The following is a 19557-nucleotide window of genomic DNA, read 5'->3' as shown; positions in this document are numbered from 1 at the left end:
ACCAAAATTCCAGCCCCAATTGTGGTTGTTAAGCGAGGACTACCTGTAGTTCTCCTTCACAGCAGTACCAAAAAGCTTTGCATGGATGATTTAAATTTTGACAGCAGTTACAAGTACATTGCTTTTCAATTCATGAGGATTTGTGTCTTGGAACCAGTTTTTTTCACTATTATTGTGTTAAAGCCATGCTTAAAAAAAGGATTGAATATGTGATTGTTACCCTTCATCATGTCAGACGGACACATTGATTTAATGGTTTCAGATGAATGCTGCGAACAGCAGAGAGGATCAGTGAAGTTAAAGAGCCGTTAGTCCTGCACTAAATAAGATACTGGATTTGATGGCTTAAAGGACCTTGTCCAAATCTATAAATTTATGCTCTGATCACTTGTAGGTCCTTCTTTGCAAAGTTAATCTTTTCCTACTTGTAGCTCAGTATTTCTCAACAAGTGAAGCCAGTCATCCTGTCAGTTGAAGTCAAAGCTGCAAAGCGGTTCCAGGAATATTGTGTCTGTGTGAGAAAGTTCGTGGAATAATAATTCATAGTCACTTTTGAAATTCACACGCCTGCAATTCCTGTTTCAAGTGTGTGTGCGTGCATCAAAAGTGAGTATGAATTATTACTTCTCACGAACTTTCTCACACAGACACAATATTCCTGGAACCGCTTTGCAGCTTCCACTTTTTTTCCCACCCTTTTTTGGCTAGGCTTCTTGCTTTCTCCTTTAATTTATATTAAATGACGATTTAATTTAAAAACCCTCAAGGAGGCAGGGACTTAATTACGCCAGCGAATACAGGCCGGTTTCACATAAATAACCAGTCACTCTGCCCATTTCCGATTCCCTCCCTTTCGGCTCAAAAGACAGAAACTGACTCTGAAATTGAATTCTCGTTTTACCCGAAATTGTACCCGGGGCTGTTGCCCAACCGTTGCGTACGCAAGATCTCTTTTCTTGCATCAAGTTTCCAGCTTCTTGATTCAAAGGGTGCTTCGGGTTTATCTTAAGCTCTGGAGAACGGAGAAGTCGTTTTTTTTTAAGGGAGGGTTACCCCATGCACATGTGTGTAGAAGCATGTTTTTTCACTTTTTTCCTGCAGGTTCGGGAACAGAGGGCTTTTTGCAACCACGCCGGTTGCTGTGTTCGTGCGTGTGTGTTCCTCCTTTTCCCAAGCCGCAAGAAGTTATGCAAATAGGGAGCCGCGAGCTCGCCCGGCCCTTCCGCTCCGCCCGCCCTGCTGGGATGGGAACGGCGCAGCAAGGCGAGGCCGGAGAGAAGCGAGGGGGGGCTCGGCCTGGAATGCCTCTCTCCACCGGAGCTCCCCCACCCCCGAAAAAGGTGGGAGCAGGCCCCGCCCCTTCGCTGGCTGCAAGGCTCCTCCCCCGGATCGTGCAGCTGCTGGCCGAGGGCTTTGCAGGAAGCGGTATTTAAAACAGGCTCCGAGGAACATGTGAGCCGCGCGGTGATCGGAAGGGCGAGGAGGAGGAGGAGGAGGAGAGCGGAGCTGGCTGGGAATTGGTGCAAGCGCCGGCCTCCCTCCACCCCTCCCCTCCCCCGCGGCCGGAATGGGAGCTTGGTCACGTACGGGCAGGGACGGCTGCCCCAGCTCGCGGAGCGCCGCCGTCCCTAGCAGGCTGCGCTGAGCGCACGGACGGTGCCCGAGGAGAGTGCAGCCGCGCGCCCGTCTCCGCTGCACGCCGCTCCAGCCCGGAGACGAGGAGGCTTGGCTTCGCCTTCTTTGAGCTGCTGGTGCCGGCCGCCGAGCAGCAGGAAGCGAGGTGCGTCGAAGCGGCGGACTCGGGGAACTTCCTTCGAGGCTTTCGCAGGAATTCTCTCTCCTTTCAGCAAAGGCGTTCTTACTTTGCCAGGGCCCCAAACCAAGCAGAGCGGGACCGAGGGATTTTTAGTAGTAGTAGTAGTAGTACTTTTTAAAATTTCTGGCCTGCCTATGCTTCTAGAGGGTTGGTTTTGTTGGAAATGCCCTCTTGCTTGCAAGCACTCGTCCTAGGAGCGGTGGGGATTTACTTCTGAGCACGGCGCTCTCTGGGATCGGGCCCTAAAGGGAACAAAAGGGTCCGGGTGGGGGGGGGCAGGTTGGGTTGGAGCGCTGAAAAGGAGAAAGAGAGCCGAGCTGAAGGTGGGCGCACGGCGAGGCGTTTTTCAGCCCACCCTCTTTGCTCAGACGCGCGTCCTTCTCGATGCCTGTTGTCTTCCCAGGCAGACAAGCCTTCTCGGGGGCTCCGTCCATGGGGCGGAATTCCCAGCGCCAGAAGCCTCCGTTTGAGCTTCGCTAAGACTTGCTTCGAAGTTAGTCTGCATTGCCCAGTAAGGGATTTTAGTGCATCTGGGACCAGAGAGAAAGAAAAGGTTAAGCCGCTTTTCTAAAAGGGGGACGGGTTCCGTTTCACCCTCAGGAAAAGTGTGCTAAAAGTAGAAGTGAATAAAATTAGCGCCTTCCAGAACTGAGTCTCAGAATCCCCTTTGATTGTTTTGGCAGGAACGGAACAATAGTGTGTTAATTAATGCAGAGCGCATAATCTGGATCTTTTGGCGCATGACAAATCTGGGTTAGAGAACCCCACAATTCAAAACAAGGCTTCGAAAGAACGCAAGCAGAACCGTATGCCCACCACTGTTTCGCGGCTTGGATCTGTGTCAGGCGAGAGGAGCAGCCTATTCTCTTGAATAATAGATCTCTTGGAATGAGATCCCTTGTAGACAATATAATGGGGAGGGGACCCTTTTTGAATGATGTGCATGATCCTGGAATGGTAAAACTTTAGGAAGTGTAATGAATGAAGTGCTGTGTGTCAGGAGCTGGTGAGCAGGAAAGGGACTCATTCCCTCTGAGTAATCTTGCTTGCTGCATAAACTTGCTAGACACTTAAGGTTTGCACAGGGAGGCAGTTTGGTTGACAACCTCTCATATAGAAACTATTTGCTCTAGGATAGATAGCCCTTCATACTTACTTTGGGTGTAGCGTGCTTGACCCTTCTTGCCTGTCCTTTTTTTTCCTTATGGGAATTGCACTGGAGCTGAAGAAAGGGCAGAGCATAATGACTAGAGGTTTTATGACAGCATAAAGCAGGTGTAACCTGATATTAAAGATAAGATGGAGGGGTTCACTTTAGGGCAGCTGATTAACCATTTATAAAGTAATATTGGGTTCCATGAAAAATGAAGCTCTGGTCCTGGAAAATGGATGGGCTGGTTTGTTTGCAAAAGCAAAACTTTCAACTATCAGACAAAATTAAAACAAAAACAGCCTGTAAACAAGCCCACAAAGGTTACTAGTCCACAAGATGCATAGATAAATTGTCTGTTTGCTTGGCCTGGCAGTGGAATGGATGGCCAGATCGGCCTTTTGAACAGTAGCCTGGCACAGCTCTGTGCTGGACCTTAAGGGAGGCATCCCTTAAGGGATGGGGAGCCTATGTTCCCCTTCGCTGGCATGCCTGGATCCAGTATTAATATCATGCCCACATCTGCCTTGCAATTTCCCAGAAGGGTTTCTTCCCCAGCAAAAGTGGCTCTTCTTTTTCTGCCTTACTCACAAGGGGCCCAAGAATTTCTTTTGAACTTCTTTTGGTGGTGTGTTGTCAAGTTTCCTCTGTTGTTGGAGGTGATCGATGATAGTGCAGTATTGCTAGTGCTGGTGGCATTTTCTGTGGTGCAGCGTTCCACCCTTCTGAAGCCTGCCTGGCTGCCCACATGTCCCAATCTGAACATCCCAGCAGGAAGAGTTTCTTGGGGATTTAATTGAGGCTTGGAAAAGCAGAGAGACTGGCGGCCGCTGGATGGATGACTGGGCAAGGCAGGACTCTAGGCCACTTTGTAATTAAGGAAGTGCGAGAATACTCCACCCAGGAGAATTTAACTGAAATTCTGTTCTCCTCTGAAAGCAAATGCCCATGCAAATTCCCTTTTGTCAAATTAAAAAAGACCCAGTAGGAAAACACAGGAGAATTTTTCTTATATTTTAATATACATTCTTGTATGCAGTTTCTTCTTGCTTATAGCAACCAGGCTTTGTAGTGCTTAATATAAAAAGCCAGATAAGCAATTCAAAAGAGCTTCCCCCCTCTGTCCCACTTCTGAGTATTTTAACTCCCTCCCCAGGTTCTTGCTAGCAGAGAACATTTCCAAACTTTAATGTTTGCATGTGTGCAGCTGCTGTTTCGCCTTTTCCTCCCAGCTACAAGCCAGCCCTGCAGAAATTGGTTGAGCCTGTGGGTGGCAGCACGTTTATTTGCTGTGTCATTTAGCCAGAAACAGCCAGGCTTTGTGGCTGTGATTCAGACAGAATGACTGGCAGTATGTGGGAATATGAAACTGCCTAAGAAGCTTGGAGGGAGGAACAATTGGCAGTTCTGAAGCCAGTGTGCACAAGGTCTCTTTTTCAAAAGAGCCTTTTGAAAGAGTTTCACATTCCGACATGCTCTTAGTCATTAATTCTGAATGTGGCAAGTGGCAAGGTCATCTGTGGAAGGAAAATGAATCTTTTCCTGCTCTTCGGGATGAATTGGGATAACTAACTGGTGGGAGGCCTGTTTGTCCTTGATCTCTGTTAATCTGTGAAAGATCAGGAGAAGGAAGGAAAACAGTGAATACATCCAAGGGGATGTTAAGAATCCAGCACAGTCTGTCCTGGGTAAGTCAGCAGGGAAATGTGAGAAGAAAAGGTAGTTTTAGTGCCAGTTCCAGAAGTGCTCTGTTTATGGATTCAGGGAAACAAGAATAGGTTTATTGGGGTCCTAGGTTTCAGTTTTTAATTGGTTTTAGGTTTTGTGTCCAGCCTCAAGAATTGGTGGGAGATTAACTACATTTTAAGTGGATGAAAGGGGTAATAAACTATGTTAGTCAGAAGAGGTGCTACCAGAGTCCTGGTTCTTTGCCACCGTAGACTTAACACAGCTCTCCTCTTACAATATCTTTTAATTTTGTTTACCTGTAGGTCTTTAGGCCTTGGAAAGTAACTTTGAACAGGGTGGGCCCAGGAGTCACAGAACCCCCCAATGGAAACTGAAATGGAGTCTCCATGTGCAGTCCAGCCAGTTGCCTGCCAGGAAATGCAGCACCCGGATCCCCCAGAGGCTTTTCCTCCACCTGTGAGGGTTCCTGAAAAGATCCCACCGGTCAAGCCGTGTTTTAAGAAGAAGCAGCAGATGCAGAAAAGGCTGGATTCAGAAGCACTGAGGGCTCTGCGGCCTATCTTCACCAGCTTGCTTGGCACGGGCACCTTGGATGGAATTTTTGTGCCCAGGGGACAGAATAGTAGCCATAGTAACCTGTGTGAACCTGTTGCAAAAAAGAACTTGGGAACTGCAGCTCCATGTCCACAACCAGATAACAGTGTAGCTGTCTTAGTGCCAGGAGCTCCAGCAGTTCAGGGACAACTATCTGATGGACATCTTGAAGAGGAGGCCCAGTCACAGGAGCAGAGCTTCCCCTCCATTACCTCTCCTGCTAATGAGCCATTCCAGGACAGCTGCTTGCATGCTGCCTCTAATGCTGCTGCTGCCCACCTTGCATACCCTGGCAAGATACTTGAAGGTTACCCATCTGGGATGCCCCTGAGTAACAACCAGTGCCTGCTCCAGTGTAACGGGAATCCAGGCGATAAGTTTGGAGCTGGTCTTTTCCAGAACAAAAGTGAAGATGCTTCCCTTGACCTGGTGTTTGAACTTTTGAACCAGTTACAGTATCATACCCACCAGAAGGACGGGATTGATATCTGCGTGTACTTTCTACAAGGCATGTGCGTGTATGGCAGTGATTGCCCCAAGCATCACACTGTCCTGCCATATCACTGGCAGGCCAGGAAGACCGCCACACAGGTGTGGCAAAGTGTGACTACCGACTCCCAGGAGCATCTGGAGAGGCTCTACTGCAATCCAGACAATGACAAGGTCAAAATGAGATACCGGTAGGTCTTTAATATTATTATTATTGTGCTGGGAGCTGAACAGAAAATAGGATTTAGAATGGGCAGAAAGGAATCTTTCTAGAGCTGCAGAATTTGTGTAGTAGATCAGAACAATACATGTCAGATTAGGGGCAGATGATGTACATGTTGGGGAACAGACTCAAATGTACCAGCTTTCTCCCCCCCCCAATGTTATCTTCTATTTTAGAAGACAATTACGCATAGAGAAGAACTTTCTCAATTTGAAGGCTTTCTGTGTAATTGAGACTTGTTCCTAGGTTCGGATTGTGCTGATGGATGTAACCATTTGAGTTTTCTCATCAGTTGCAGTGATTAGCTATGATTAACTTTCATTTGGAAACAAAATGATAGTATGTGCTAAAGTGGAAGTGTAGGAAATCATAGCAGTGTAAAAAGTTTTGATTGACTGATTTGTTAGATTAATATCTCACCTTTCCTGCCAATAAATTCCCCCTATCTCTGTGAGGTAGCTTGGGTTGAGAGACAATAACTGGCTCAGAGTTACCCGGTGCGATTCTGTGTGTTAAGTCTGGCTCTTCCCAGTCTGAGCTTCATATCTTAACCACTACACCACCCTGCACGTTGTGGGCAGATCACAGGCCTTATTTAGTTCAACAGCTAGATTCCCACAGTAGGCAAACACATGCTTGTCTCCTGTTTTTATTCCTTTCTGATTAGATTTCAGGAGCATGCACTAATAGTCTTCTTCTTAAATAGCTGTTTAAAGTCGTATTATTGATGGCCACTGCCATATCTTTCTAAAGGAATATGGAATTTTCAACAAATGAACTAAGAATCATCTTGTTTGTCCTGTATTCAGTTACAATCAATTGTTCTTCTGTGTTTTCTCATTGTCAGACAGGAATTTCTCTTTATTCATTTTTCTACATTATTAATAACTTTGTTCACTTTTATCATAACTTCCCTCTTTCTACACTAAATGCCCCAAAGCTGTCACCTTTCCTTATAGGGGAGTTGCTGAGTTGATCATGTTGATTGCCTTTTTCTACTTTTTTTTTTTCAATTTCCTTTGAGTTGCAGCAAGTGGAGATACATACAGTATTCCAAATGTGGTTGGATTTGTATAAAGGCAGGAGTTGAAATGGTTGTGTATTTTTACATACAGCTGAAATATTGGGATTCTAGAAATGTGCTTTTGTCACCATGAGCAGGGAACAATATAATTAGAATTTGACTTTCATACTCTCTTCTGATCTCATAAGAATATGAATCTGAAATCTCATTAATCAGACCACTAAACTTTTAACATTCCAAGGTGTCTTTAATGTCCAGGGTAAGTTTTATTATGTTACAGTAAAGGGAGATTTGACTCACAGTTTAGTAGAAGTGCAGATCTTTACAGCTCACAACTACTGCACTGTTCTTCGAAAGAGGTGTTCAAGAGGTGGTAAAATGGCAAGGAATAATATTTATTTTCTATCCTGCCTTTATTATTTTTTATAAATAACTCAAGGTGGCGAACATTCCTCCTCCTCCTATTTTCCCCACAAGAACAACCCTGTGAGCTGGTTTGGGCTGAGAGAGAGTGACCAGCTCAAGGTCACCCAGCCGGCTTTCATGCCTAAAGCGGGACTAGAACTCAGTCTCCTGGTTTCTAGCCCATTGCCTAAACCACTAGACCAAACTGGCTCTAATAAGGTAAAAAGTTATAACTTGGCTGTTGCAAGCAGCTATTTATCCCTAGAGATCACATCCCATTGATGGAGGATCCCAGGATGTCTAATGCACATAGAGCTTTCTGGGAACCCTTTAGATCAGGTTGCACCCAGGTTTTGCTAAGCACCAGAGGACTTTGGGATTTAAGTGTCTGTGATGTAAGTAGAACAATCTGTGCTAGGAACAAAGGAGTGTTTGAAGTAACATGTAGATTAACAGGCCTTTGGGAGAGGAATATACTGTTGTCTGTATTTGCCACCATAAAATTGGATTAAATTCTAGGCAATAGGGTAGTGATATAGAGCAGAAGAACTTGTGCACCACTCCTTAATAACCTCTTTAGAGCAGAGGTGCATACATAATCTGAATCCCCAAGAATGCATGTGGCCTCTAAAAGCATACCCAGCAGTCTTGAGAGAGGTCCCTAAAAAAAATCCAAAAGTGGCCACTGAATTGAATTAACATGATACAATTAGTTGTCTGCATTGCTATTTTAACTGTGTTAAATAAAATAAAATAATAAGATGTTGATATGAAGTATTTTATTATGGTTTTATTTCATTACTTCTGAACTTCTCCAGCTGTTTGTCCTGCTCCATCATTTGGAAACGCAGCCCCCAATGTTCTACTTGGAACAAATAGTTAAAGCTACCCCATATACTGTTGTTGGTAACCAGGCAGCTAACTCAAAAATGAGTTGCTGGTCTGGGAGTAGCCATCCTACTACATGGGCTTGCTGATGTGGTGGAATCTCTGAAAGTGGCTTTATGCTTTGCTAAGCAGCCTTATTGGGATAGCAGCTGTGTAGGGTTGGGGGAATATCAGCATTGCACTTGTTCATATTTTGCACAGCTGAAAAGAACAAGGAATGCCTCTTTCTAGATTGTCAGCAAAAGCTGCCAGAAGAAACCTCTTGAAGCTAAACAAGTATTTTGAGCTCCCTCTGCAAATCTCTCTCCTTGCTGCTGATTCATTGTGATTATGGCATTACCATCAGTGTTGATTATGGAATTTATTTAAGCTCCTTCTAGATTCAGGGCTGAATCCAGAAAGAGATGTTAAACCTTGCTGGCTTTGATCTGTGTGGCTGTAGTGCTTTGGGAGAACTCTGCCAGAGAAGGCAGTTTGCACTTGACCTTGTTATTAAACGGTCAACCGTAGCAAGAGCTGAGGGCAGGGGAAAATGATTTTGTTTAGCACTAACCCCTTGCCATATTATGAAACAGCTGCACTGCATGACCCGAGAGTTCATGCCCTCATCTCTGAGGCATTGCAGGGATCCTGGGACATTCCACTTGGATGGAACAAAGCCTTAGTTGCACCGGCAAAATTCCTGCTGCCCCAAGCAATGGCTTGGGCAGCTGGTCTGGTCTTGCAGGCCCCACTTGGTATTCCAGTCTAGGACTGCATAGAAGTAGCCTAGGCTTATGCAAATGCAGGAGGAAGAGTAATCAGAGTGATTAACTGCCACAGTGAAAGTGTTGGAAGTGGAAGGGGGACAGAGAAGCGTGTCTAAGAATAGGGGCAGCTGGATGGTTGAACAGTTGTCTTGGGGAAGTTGTGGAATTTCTCTTTGTGACATTAAGGGAGAAGCTGAATGAACATCTATTGCGGATGGTTTGGATCTGAGGAACGTCTGTGTGCATGTTGTAGAGAATGAGCCCAAACCTCTGGTTCCAGGGCTTCAAACTTTGGAGGGCTGACCCAGACCAGTAGTTCAAATACTATTGTTAATTCTTGGAGATCTGTCTGTAATATGATGCTTTCCTTTTGAAATCTATGAAGGGGAGTCAAAGCAATTGATTTAAAACTTGTATGTTGTTCTTCCGCAAAGTTACTTTGTTCTTGTCTACATCAGAATGTTACTTTAAACCCTTAAACAGCAACAAACCCAGTTTTGGTTTTATTCATCTCCCAAATCATGGGAACTATCACTTTCATTCTTGCATGTGTTTGGAAATGGAGACATTGCACCATAAACTGCAGTTTTCAGTTGCAGAAAGTATGTTCATGCAAGGAAGAGCATGAAAGCTTCACGTAGCTGGGCAAAGCCAAGTTGTGACTTTTCGGCACATGTTCATACATGGCAAGTTATTTGTGAGAAGAGGGGAAGATGAAAATATAGAAGAAAGCATGACAATGAAATAAAGTTGTTTTCTACAGAGGAAAATAGTAATGGTTAATGCGGCTTTTACAATGAGGCTGGGATAAATTTAAAAGTCTTAAGAGCACTTTAAGATTTTATCTGGTCTCTTTGTATTTCTACAACTCCATAAAGTTTACCTGTCATTTTATAATGTGGAATTTCTGGCTGGTTATAATGTTCAAAAGCTATATTGTTGGAATTATTTATATATACAGTATTTTTTGTTTTGTTACTTATGCTATAAATAAAAACAAAGTACAGTAACGCATTATAAAAATCTTCAAATAAAGCATTGAGGTTGCCATAAAAATGGTATAAGACAACAATTTAATAAAACACATTATTTAAAAGAAGATAAAACATGTGAGCAAATTAAGGGAACTCGGATAACAGACTCTAACTATATTGATTATTTTCCTGGGCAGTGAGGGAAAAATGTGAAAACTTATTTTTATATCTAAGCCTTCCCCATTGAAGAATTTGAGTTTCTAAGACTGCTGCTTAGATATTTTTTATGGTGGAAGCTATGAATTTTTGCATCCTGCATACTTTTTTCTGTTTATAGATGCTAAAATGTGTTGGGGTGGCTTAGTATACCTTAGTGATTATTATAATTGTTGTTTGTTTTTTGTTGTTAATATTTTGTTGTTTGATTAGAAAGGACCTCAGTTATGATTCAGCACATCTGCACCACTGTCTTGCCCATGGCTGCCAAAAAGCTCTAAAATATTAGAAGTGGCAAGTTATTCTTTTGCCTTAAAACATACCTTTACCATTTTTATAATTTGCCAAGGCTGTTGGCTGGAAGACTAGTGGGCTTTCTTGAGTAATTGGTTGGCCACTATGAGAACAGACCAAAGGTCTGATCCAGCAGCGCACTGCTTATGTTCTTATGCTAAGACAGAAAAGAGTTTGGGTTTTCTATTTTGCTTGGTTGGCTATCATTTACAGCCTAGATCTGGTAGCCCTAATATTTTACAGTGAAGTAGGTTGCACGGATAGACAAAGGATTTTTCGTCCCATTTACGTGCATTCCTTCTATCCTTGAGTCAGCAGAAAAGGATGCTGATAAAAGTTGTGCTGCCCTGATGGCTGAACAGTCTCAGTGACAAGGCTGGCAACTGATGCTGTCTTTTCAGTTTTAATATAGGACAATTTAAGGGCAGCAGTTGGTGTGTTCCCACATCAGTGTTTCCCCTCCCACCCAGCCTCACCTGCTGGTGAGAAAAACAACCACGGAAAGCTGTTCTAAGCATGTGATGGGAAAGCCAAAATCTTCTGAAATTGCAAGAAGAAATGCTAAATCATTGGATTTAATGAGATACACACACATTATTTTGTGTATGAAATGAGAAGTGGACCATAGATTCCTCTGCCTGAGGAGTGGAACCACAATGCTCCTGCCAACCCAACCCCCATCCTCAGGCCTATGAAGAAGTTGTACTTGGAGAGGATTTTGGTGGCTTAGGATTTGCCCCATTTAAGGGGATGATATTAAGTCCCAACCTTGTAGGATGCCAAGCTTCCCTGGATTGTTGTATTTAGGAAAAAAGGTGGGACTCCGCTTTCTAACCATCTTAAATATGTTAATATTGCTCTGTTCATCAAAACAATTCTGTGAAAATCTGTTTGCCCCCTTCTGAATTTTGCATATCATTGCCATTAAATATTAGCAGACATTGTTATATAATGTTGACATGGAGAAGATCTGGCGCAATAGTGAAGCTCCCCAAGAATTTTTGCTTGAGTAGATTTCTGGAGGAATGCGCTAATGGCAAATGAATCAAATTGAAACTTTTCAGCTATGTAGGTGTTGTTTCATTTGGCAGAAACCAAACACCGTATTTACAATAAGAACTTCATACCAACTGTCAAACATAGAGGTGATAGAGTCATGGTTTCGGAATGCTCTGATGCCTCAGTACATGCCATCATTGAAGGAACCAAGAATTCTGTTTTCTATCAAAAGAATTGTGCAGGCCATCTTACCTCTCCTTTGGCTGATGCTGAAGCACAAGTAGTTCACGCAACAAGACAAGGATCTCAATCTGAGAGCAGGTCTACAAGACAAAGGAAAACAAATCCAGCATTTTTGAATGGTCAAGTCAAAGCCCAGACTTAAACCCGTAGGAAGTTTATGGCAGGATCTGAGATAAGCTAAGAAAATGCTAGAAAACTCTCAAATGTTAGAGTTGAAGCAGTTCACCATGGAGAAATGGGCCTAACTTTCTACATAGCAGTGTAAGAGGATAATTACTACTTAGAGGAAGTGTTTGTTTTCTGGTAAAGAGTAATGCAATGAATAACTGAATCCAAAGGGTGATTACTTTTTCACATGGGCACATTGCATGTTGGATTACTTTGTTTATGAAATAAATAAGGTAAAGGTAAAGGTTTCCCTTGACGTAAAGTCCAGTCGTGTCCGACTCTAGGGGGCGGTGCTCATCTCCGTTTCTAAGCCTTGGAGCCGGCGTTGTCCCTAAGGACCCGTCCGTGGTCATGTGGCCGGCATGACTCACGGAACGCCGTTACCTTCCCGCTGAAGCGGTACCAATTAATCTACTCACATTTGCATGTTTTCGAACTGCTTGGTGTGCAGGAGCCGGGACGAGCAACGGGAGCTCACCCCGCCGCGCGGTTTCAAACCGCCGACCTTCCGATCGGCAGCTCAGCGGTTTAACCCGCAGCGCCACCGCGTCCCTTTGAAATAAATAAAACAGGCACCAAACTTAGGCATTCTTTTTCTCCTCAGGCCCACATGAAGCTTGTTGAAGAACATGATTCACTGAATTTGCAATGAAATATCTTTTGGATCAAACTTATCCACTAATCTTAAAAAAAAAATTAATAAAGCAAGGTACTGTTAGGGCACCTTGTTCTTCAGCCTCTGGATGAGCCATTTCTCTAGAATCATGAATGGATTTAAAGCACTGAACAATGAAGGTATTATGGATACCCTTAATTTACCAATCCACATCATTTTTATTTTTATTTTTTTGCATACATCCAGTGGCCAAGTTTAAGTAACAAACTAGGATATAATAGGATTTGTGACTCAGTGTATTATGTGGTTCAGTTTGTGGTCAAATGTTAAGATACCTGACCATTCTGTTTGCATATTCTGAGAATTTTGCTGTTGATTTAAGTGATACTATGATTTCGTTATTTAGGCATAACATATTATATGAATTATGGTTTGCTCCTCTGGGTTTAGTTTAATGTGTATATGAACTCAGCCAATGTGTTGTACATTTGGTTATTCTAGCCTCAAACGAAGTCTAGGAAATCTGACCTTTTGAAGCCAATGCAGGTTTCGCATGGAGCCTACATATGGCCACTGCAATCCAGCTTTCCGCTCTGTTTTTCAGATTATGTTGTGTATCCTGGCAACTCAACATGGATGGTGGTATTTTTGAATCTGGCTCCTTTAGCATGTTTGTGAGCTTCCTAGTTCACATGGTTACCACTCTGATTTGGCTAAAGCTATTAACACTTCAATGGCCTATCTGTGAAGCTTTCCAGTAACAAGAGAATGTCTGTTTCAGCACTTCTGAGTATCCAGGAGAGGACAAGCTGCAGCCAGCCTTGGGTAGTAACCGGCAGGGGGTAGCTGTTCGTTTGTTTTTTTCCCTTTGTTTTGAATGGTTTACATGGCACAGTGACCCATCGTTGCACCTGGTATCCATAATACCTTCATTGTTCAGTGCTTTAAGTCCATTCATGATTCTGGAGCAATGGCTCATCCAGAGGCTCAAGAACAAGGTGCCCTACCAGTAGCTTGCTTTTCAGTTGATCTTACCCCCTGTATCTATTCTAAAACTTAAATTCAACATTGCATTCCTTTTTTCTCTTCTGCTGCCAAGCCTTGTTGGCAATGCAAGAAAGAATAAATGGGCATATGTACAGATAGGGTAGATGTTGGGGGTGAGAAGTATTGGGCAGCTGCCATAGACTATGCCAGTTGAAGGGGACTTGCTTGTACTTGGGATCTCCCTCACAGCTGCTGTTCCTTTGCCTGACTGCCTTCTCCAAATATGCAGGGAGTGAAGAGATAGAGCACATGGTCTACTTGCATTGACTTTCTCTTTGGGCATAGAATTGAGTGGGGCAGAGAAGGAGAGAACAAGTGAATGGGCAGTGAGGACTGTACTGATAAGGAATTGGGGAGCACAAGGTGGGGGAAATCCACTAAGTTCTTTTGCCCAATCTCTGTTCCCCTTCCTTAAAACCACCTCATTGGAACTGATAGTCTATGCTTATTGAAATCTGTTTTCTATTGTTTCACTCATCATTTTTATGGGGCTTTTACAGGAATCACGCTTATATATGCCTCAGGTGGCTTCCTTGGACAGCCAGTCACATAACATACTGCATTTTCACTTTTTGCATCTGTGTTGACTGTAATATGCAATCTCCTGGCAGCTGATACATGCATACTTGCATGGAAGCCAATCCTTCTGAATGTAGAAGGATACGTATTTTGAGTAAAATTTACAGTTGCTTTTTACAAGTTTAAACTCATTGGAAGTGGTCTAGTTCATATTCTTCAACAGTATTACAAGTATGTTTATCTTGTTTATTTAGTGAGCTCAGACTGAAAAAAAATCTGGGTTGGTTCTCAGTGAGGAACATTTTTTGACTGATGGTCTGTTGGTCCTCTATTCTTAATCGGAAGCCATGCCCACAAAGAAAGATTGGAAACTTCCTGTTTTGAAAGAATGTGTTAAGAGAATGGACTGTTCTACTCTGTGGGTAAAGTTTTCAGTGTTCCACCATGTGGGAAAACCTGTTAAATAGACTTAACAGATCCATTTGTGGGCTTTTAAATTTTATTTTAAAAATCAATACATTCAGGAGGATTCACAAGGCATAATCCATCTCCTGCCTAGAATGGTATAGTTCATTCTATCATCTTCACATTCTTGCACCCATTCTTTTATGTGTATAGGCTCAGTGCCATGTAAATAATTTCCCCCCTTGCATTTGGAACAGGAAGTTCAAAGGTTTTCTGCTAATCTGTTTTTCAAAACAGAATGTAGTGATTATATTTTTGGTGCTATATAAAGGCATATAAAGCTGCTCCTGTTGAGGCAAAGTGTTTGCTATTTTAGCTGCAGGTGTCCTGATAGCGTATTTAAAAATAAATTCTGGTACATAATGGAACTTATTTTTATTTGCATCCGTTGTATAATATGATCAGAATCAGGCTGCTATGTCTGAAACTGATGGCATTTTTCTTTGCTTTCAACATGGATTGCAGATTACATTCTGATGTGGGAAGAATGTGTATTTTTGGATTTAAAAAAATGTGCTATAACTTTTTAAGTCATCTTCTTTGACTCCCCATACTTTCTTGGATGTCAGAGTTTAACTGTACTTGAAAAATGATGCGGGGTGATCTGTACACTGTTGCAGCAGATAACTTGCTGTGAATCAATACAGATGAATTTGATTTTAGCTTGTAATTTCTGTGCAGGTTCTGAGAATTGCATCAGCTGTGTGCCTTCACTGTGGCAAGAGTAAAAGGATCAAAGCTCTAAATGGGAAGGGCTTTGAATGATTGTGGATATCTGTGTTATGAGTTCCTGCAAGCTCATATGCTCTGTTTGTGTAGGAAACACAACCATTAGCTTCTCTCTTTATAGATCTCAGAAAGCTGAAAGACACATGTTGAAGATGATGGGGGCAGAGTAGGTGACTGTCAACAGTCTCCTATTTACTTCTGTTACTATGATGATAAGATTGGGGAAGCAGCTGTCACCTGGTTTGATCTAGGTCAGTCTGTTCCTTGTGTAGTGGTAATAAATGCATGGCAGCCTAACAGGAAAAGAAACTGTAGGTAAATGCAGCAATCCAGTTTACCCTGTTACAGAGAATTATTCCAAGAAAGTTCTGATTACCACCTGTGTTTTACTTTTGTTAGCCATGAAGGAGAAAAAAATCCCCCAAACATTTTTGCATGTTTAAAGGTGTTCCAAGCTCAAAACACAGTACTTTGTACTTCAAGCAGTTGTGTTTCAAGTTTGGGATACTCCCAAAACACTGGAAACAGGTAGTTTCACATTAAGAACAGGATAGGAAATAGGTTTGAATCAAGCTTCTTTGCATAGCACTATTAAATATGCTTGGCCTTTGTATGGTAGAACTGAATGCTGAGGATTTTTAAGTTCAAGCATTATAAAATCCACACAGAGAATAGTGTCAATTCCCATCACCCTAAGTAGTAGTAGTCCTGTAGTAGTTATGGTGTTGGATGGTAATGGGGGAGAGTAGGGTTCAACTCCTTTGTCAACCATGATGCTCAAAGATGGTTCAGGACTAGTTACTTTCTGTCAGCCCAACTTTCCTCTCAGGATTATTGTTCAGAAGAAAAAATGGGAAGAAATGCCATTTTCTCCTGTAGTTAAGGTAGGCTATAAATGTAAGCAAGTAAAATACAGAAGAGGGATATTTTATGGACAAGGGTTTTTCACCCTTACAGAGCCAGTCTTTACTAGGTCCAAGCATTTCTTGCCTAAAGAGAATTGCTTTCAGTATTGAAGCTTGGCTGGAGGATAAAGTGCTTGACTGAGACATTGCAGGCATTATGGGGCAGCAGTTCTGGTCTCCTCAACCAGGTAGACCTTCCGCCATTAACATTTTGCTCCCAACCTTTTTTCTTTGTGACTTCTATATTTAAGTATAGGATGACTGCCCTCACAGCTTTTCTCTGCAGCAGTGGGCAGCCCTCTTTACACTTTACTTTGTGTGCAGTAAATGTTCCCTCCTTGTGGTTAATCCTCCTTCCACCAGAGCTTTGGAAACAGGCTTTTTTAAAGTCTGCTGCTCTGGGCTTCTTCCCCAACCTTATCATCTTTTGCATATTTGTGCACTAAGAAATGCAGATTTGTGCAAACTATTAATATTTCCAGAACTGATACGGTCCTATAATAGGAGTGTGTTCCTTTAGGAACACATGACTGGCGGTTACCTGATGAAAGTTGGTTTTTAGGCCACCATTCCATTTTTAAAGACATTACTCAAACTTTGGAGGCAAAGCAACTTAGAAAGTTATAGCTTCTTAGTTCCATGCTTATATTTTCATCACTTAGAGAAACAAAACAATTTTCATCACTTAGAGAAAAAGTTCTAAATTTTGATAATAGAAATCTTAGTCTTTCCTTGACTCTGGAATCTTGTGAAGGTCTTTCTTTGCAAACTGTACACCTTTAGGAATAGAAAGTTCCTTTTTAAAATATTCCTAAAGTGTAATATTTAATGTGACATATTTAATATTGTAATATTTACTGTGACATAAGGAAGGAAACATGTAAATACATAGGAGTAAACATGTAAATTTTATTTGATTAATTTTTAAGTAAACTGAAATTTAATTGAATTAAATTTAAAGTTTTTCCTGGATCCACCCACTTTGGAAAATGTGAGCGGACATTTACTCAGAGACCCAGTGCCTCCTCAAAACTGTGTCTCCATGCTCTAAAACAAACGTACTTAACTCTTTAGATTGGTGAATATTGATAATGGATCTTGAACCAAGCTATTATACCCAAATTTGGCTTTATTTGTAATTGAGTTAAATTCTGCCTATAGGGCTTTAAAAGCTGGCCTTTCTGTTTAAAAATGCTTGGTTGAGGTGGTTCTGGATTTCTTTGGAGAAGCTTCTTTTACTAGTAGGCTGTATTTTTCTTGATAATATTTTAAGTAGTGATTTGTGTCTTTTTGTGATTTAAAAGTCACAGTACACTGAAAGAGTCACAAACAAATTTCCGATTTGTCTATTCTTATTGCAGAAGTTGCTTTCTTTGAGCTCAGTCCTCGTGGAAGGGATAAACTTCCTTGGCTTCTGCGTAATCTTGGCAGAGATGTTGGCACTCAAGTCTGTCCTGTGTTTCATAGAGCAAACTTATTTGCTAAGTGTCCTGCTTTCTGTTTTCTCAGTGGCATGAAAGCAGGCACTGACTTTAACACGTTCTCCTTCCCTGGATTACTTTAAAACTTCACAATTAGGAATTACATTAGTGGTAACTGGTTGTGTTGCATGTATGCCTAGCTACTGTTGCTAAGCCACAAAGGGTTTGGCAAAAGGGGAACAAAGAGCTTTGTCAACCAGTTTCCAAGAGTGATTAAGCAAAATCTCATTCTGCATGTGGTTTCCCTCTTTCTTCCCTTCTAACTGCAGGGCGCGCACCACTTGACCAAGGCTGATGAATCAGGGCATAGTCACTGAAGCAAAGCCTTAAATGATGGGGCACAATATCCTCCTGTCTCCTGTCAGGAGCCTTTTAGCCAGGAGGCTGCAGTTGATGTGCATGTAAGCCTTTTATGCACCACATAACTGACTCCTGTAGTCTGCCCTGTCTTTCTCAGCAAGGCATTAATTGAATATAAATGCTGCTTTCACACCACGCAGATTAGGATAATCATGTCTGCAGAAGTTTCCATTGTGCAGCTTGTGCATGGAAATCAACCTGTGGCTGGCTCTCTTCCACACACTCATTTTTGTACCCTGCCTGTGCAGTGTCAACATGTGATGCAAATGTGTGCTTTTAACTAGGAGTAATACTGTCAAATGGCAAGTCTTGGGAGATTGGATAGGTTAAATGACTGAAGGTCACCACTTCTTACACCAGTGTAGAATTATTGTAACTTTCATGGCATCCAGCCCTCACATTTCATGTTGTACTTTCCTGTGTACTGTCCACACAGCCTCGGTCTTCACAAACCACTGTGAGACAGGCTGATGGTATCTCCAGTGTTGTTATTGGAGCAGAATTGAGATGGGACAGCCAAAATTTGTTTGAGATTACCTGGATGATTTTGAGTCTACTTGTGAGCTGCCCAGTCATTGAGAGTTGGGCGGCATACAAGTATAATAAATTATTATTATTATTGATTTCTGGATAAAGATTCATTCCCTTTTATGTGCTAATTAATTCAGCAATCAAGCGCACATTCTGTGTCTTAACATATCATAGAATTCATATAATGATTAAATAAATGAAACTACCAAATATGCAAGACAAGGCAGTTTTTCCCCCCTATATTTCAGGTACAGAGGCATGTGCCTCCAATAGCAAATACCACAAAACATTAAAACTGTTGAACACATGAACCTTTTGAACACATAGATCCTGTCAGCTCGTCTAATACAAGAAATGAGTTTGAGCTTGATCCATCCCTTGAATGAGTGGTTTTCTTAGGTGCTAGGTTCCTGCCAGGATACAGATGCTATAACCAAGCTCTTGGAAAGTTGCAGCAAGGTGTGAGGAAGAACATAGTTTATTGTGTTCTAGCTGTTTCATGTTCTCCCTAGCCAGATGACTTGTTCTAAGTTCTTCTTGGCTAGATGACTTGTTCATTTATTTATTTTATTTTTGTAGCCGCCCATCTCATCAAGTAACTCTGGGTGGTGAACAATCATAAAAACATAAAACAGTTAAAAACAGTTACAGGCAATACAAAATAAATACATATGGTCACCAAGTAAAATTATCGCCATAGATGTCAATACAGCCAGGAAACAGGGCCCTTAACTCATTCAGGGCCCCAGACCTGGACACATAACCAGGTCTTCAAGGCCTTACAAAAGTTAGGAGATTTGGTATAGCTGGACTGCACCATATCTAGAGTTAATGGGAGCGGAGTTCAACATCTGAAGGATCATGTGCTGCTTAATCCCTTATATGTTCATATATATGCTAAATCTTTTAGCAAAATGAGTGTAAGCAACTTTTGCTGTGCCACTTTTAAATCAAACTTGACTCCTCGGTGACATTGTAGAGAC

General features: G+C 42.2%; 1 protein-coding gene across 2 annotated transcripts in view; it reads left to right on the top strand.

Annotated features, from left to right (window-relative positions):
• Nucleotides 1–1423: 1423 nt before the first annotated feature.
• TIPARP (TCDD inducible poly(ADP-ribose) polymerase) overlaps nt 1424–19557 on the top strand; it is a 32299-nt gene continuing 14165 nt past the window's right edge. Inside the window, exons 1-2 of one of the 2 annotated variants that reach the window (XM_063306521.1) lie at nt 1424–1780; nt 4958–5929. In XM_063306521.1, coding sequence (XP_063162591.1) covers nt 5019–5929 — 911 coding nt within the window. In that variant the 5' untranslated portion in view covers nt 1424–1780; nt 4958–5018. Of the gene's footprint in view, nt 1781–1967; nt 2823–4957; nt 5930–19557 lie in introns of those variants that run through there. The other variant, XM_063306522.1, reaches the window with a different exon arrangement.

The sequence above is a fragment of the Candoia aspera genome, chromosome 6 (genome assembly GCF_035149785.1).
Source record: "Candoia aspera isolate rCanAsp1 chromosome 6, rCanAsp1.hap2, whole genome shotgun sequence".
Taxonomy (NCBI): domain Eukaryota; kingdom Metazoa; phylum Chordata; class Lepidosauria; order Squamata; family Boidae; genus Candoia; species Candoia aspera.
Note: the sequence above shows the minus strand (reverse complement) of the source record. Positions and strands in the feature narration are given on the sequence as shown.